Below are 3,153 nucleotides of genomic sequence, written 5' to 3'. Positions count from 1 at the left end.
CCTTTTATCTTGAATAATGTGTTACACTTAAATATCATTAAGTACATTAATTTGGCGCTTGCCCGCCAAAGACAAGTTTTTTACGGCTTTTCGTGTTTTCACTGTTATACACTAGGGGCGCTATTACACATCTTCTGAATGAGTACAAAACCTCTCGAACAAAAATACACGTGAACAGGACGGAGAAACGAGCGATCTCTATGTAAACCGATGCATATGAAAAATAATGCGATCATCAGCAATAGACAGCATATAAATGAAAACTGCATAATGTTACGGCGTAAAATGTTGATCCAGGAAGTGGTATATGTCTGTGCAAGCTTTGGAGGTGTTGATGGAAGCGATTTACTGGATTTAAGCTTTGATAATCGTACTGAATATTATCCAGATGTAGTTTGATAATTTTATTTTCTCACCTTTTTGCTCAAAATTATGCATTTATGAAACCTACCTATATTCAAGTGTTGATAAAAAACAATGCTTTAAGCTAGAATAAAACGGATTTTTTTTGTATAAAAGTAGAGGCTCTGATCTTTATTTTGTTGTATTGCATATTCAAATATTCATACAGCAAAATATACTGGAGGCCATCAAATTTTAGTGAAAATGATCAAAATCGCTGCCGGTGGCTGGCAACTTTTAAAAAAAATGCTGGCGGGGAAAGAGTTAAAAGGCTATTCTGGATTATACTCCATGGTGCGCATAATATAATACTACATGATACAATTACATTCATGTGATATGGATTTTATAAAACAGTTCAATAAGCATTTGTAATCGTGCTAATTTTCGTGAAATTCTGCACTCTTACATTTTGAAAACTGGGGGCATTTTAACTGAATTCTAATAGGCTAGATCACACAGGGAAAGCTTGCACTCTGAAGAAATGTTTGGTTTTTGCAAAGTAAGTGACATTCTCGATGTCAGTTTCCACACCGTTAAAACAATTATGATATCATCCTAGACAATGCATATTGCACACCCCAAATGTAGTAATATGCCTTTTTCCCCCAGTAATATTGTTATTGGCATTTGGTTCTTTTCAGAAACATGCAGAGTGTTTCTAACAGAATAAACTCGGACTCTGACCTCTTGTTTTTTTTGAGTAGGAACATGAAAAAAAAAATTATAGATTTACTCAGACACAAGACTATGCATCTTAAATTAATTTAAAAGAGCTAATTAGGCTAGTAGAACTGACCCTAGGGGGTCCGATGATCATTCCTCTCCAGCGTGTGAGGGTCATGTCCTCATCGTCTTCCAAACCCCAGCTCACCGTTCCATCTCCAACACCCTTCTGACCCTCTTCAAGCTCCTCCAGCAGCCGGAAGTTACGGGGGACTTTCACGCCTTTGAAAACAAACGCACAATAATATAACTCATAGGTATCACACGCACTGGATGTGTTGCTTTCAATTCAAGCGGCGTTCAAAAGCATGTTTATTTAATCACAGGAAAAAGTTCACTTCAATAATACACATAATAGAGGAGTTTGAAGTTCAGTGTTTTTAAAAAACAAACAAAAAAAAAAACTGCAAAATGGAAAGAGAAAGCGCAATCTATATTATAGCTCTATATATGAAGCACACAGACTTTATTAGAGTCAAAGAAAGACCAATGTTTCCCTGAAAAATGCACAACACACAATCTTCCAGCCTAGTTTGAAGTCATCATGTACATTAACAACAATTTGGGACAGCTATAATGTAATTTAATGGAAAACTATGTGAATGGCGCTCCGTGGCACAGCAAGATTTCTGTCGACTGCATGAACATATCAATTCGCTTTCTCACATCACTAGCTTTGTTAGCGCTGGCTAACAAATGTATTAATGCAGTGGTTCCCAAACTGGGGTACCACAGACTGACCACCAGGGGTACACGAGAGAATGATTTTGATCTGTGTGCTAATACGCAGGTCCATCTGACTAAAAAAGGGTAGTAAGTAATATTCTTTTTTATTTAGCCTATGACTTTCTAATATACAGTCAGGGCTTGACATTAACACCCGCCAAACTGCCAAATACGGGTGGATTTTAGCAGTGGCGGGTAACACGGTCACTCCCACTTTGGCGGGTTGAATCTTATATACAATAACAGAGCTCGACATTAATGTTTGTCTGGGACAAGTAGATTTTTAGAAGGGGCAAGCGAAAGAGAATTTTACTTGCCTGACCGGACAACTAATCGGATTAAAACATCTAGCTAATTAGTAGAGATGCACGGATTGCAATTTTCTTGGCCGATTTCGATTTCCGATTTTTTGGAAGTGTGACCTGCCGATACCGATTTTTGCCGATATTTTCTTTCTTTCTAAGAACTATAATTGACAGCATATACAAACAAAAATCTATGTAAATTTCAATGCAAAAATAATTTACATAATACAATAAATTATTAAACATTACAATTCCCCCAATCTGGACTAAGTTACAGATTTGCCGATTCCGATTTTCTTTCTAAGAACTATAATTGACAGCATATACAAACAAAAATCTATGTAAATTTCAATGCAAAAATAATTTACATAATAAAATAAATTATTAAACATTACAATTCCCCCAATCTAGACTAAGTTACAGATTTTCTCTCTCTTAAACAACTCTCAAAATAAAGTACTCTGTGACTGGAAAGAGGAAGAAATAGTTCACTTAAAATGAGTTGCTGTATGTAACAAAACAGATGTCATTTCCCACTATGTTTATAAATGGTCATTTTTTCCCCCTAACCTTATTAAATGTGTCATCTTTCACATCAAATTCTTACTTTGTTTCAATTAATTCAGTTAGAATAATAAGAAACTGTAGAGTTGTTACCATTCAAATGAAATTAGTATTAAACTATCTTTCCACTGCTGAGGAAACAGAAGCTGCATCTGAAGTGGCATTAGATGCATTTACACAGACAGTTCGATGAAGCTGAGGTGCCATAAATGCATTTACACGGCAAAATTTCAAATGCATAAATAATTTTAAAAGATTAATATCTTTGAAAAGAACCGACCGTCTTCAGAAAAGCTTCGATGTCATTTTCATTTCGTCGTTCCTGTAATGCGTGATAAAGTAGCGTTTGTGACCAGCGCTTATTTGATTACAACCGTTACCGGGGAAACCGCTATATCTCCGCTCCAACAGCGCCTCCTGCTGGCAGAGA

General features: G+C 36.0%; 1 protein-coding gene across 1 annotated transcript in view; it reads right to left on the bottom strand.

The window, feature by feature from the left end:
* ube2v1 (ubiquitin-conjugating enzyme E2 variant 1) overlaps positions 1 to 3,153 on the bottom strand; it is a 36,055-nt gene that overhangs the window by 17,094 nt on the left and 15,808 nt on the right. Inside the window, exon 2 of the mRNA XM_016541856.1 lies at positions 1,202 to 1,350. Within this exon, the coding sequence (XP_016397342.1) occupies positions 1,202 to 1,350 (149 nt within the window). The remainder of the gene's footprint in view (positions 1 to 1,201; positions 1,351 to 3,153) is intronic.

This window comes from Sinocyclocheilus rhinocerous, unplaced genomic scaffold (genome assembly GCF_001515625.1).
Source record: "Sinocyclocheilus rhinocerous isolate Xijiao unplaced genomic scaffold, SAMN03320098_v1.1 scaffold1090, whole genome shotgun sequence".
NCBI lineage: Eukaryota > Metazoa > Chordata > Actinopteri > Cypriniformes > Cyprinidae > Sinocyclocheilus > Sinocyclocheilus rhinocerous.
Note: the sequence above shows the minus strand (reverse complement) of the source record. Positions and strands in the feature narration are given on the sequence as shown.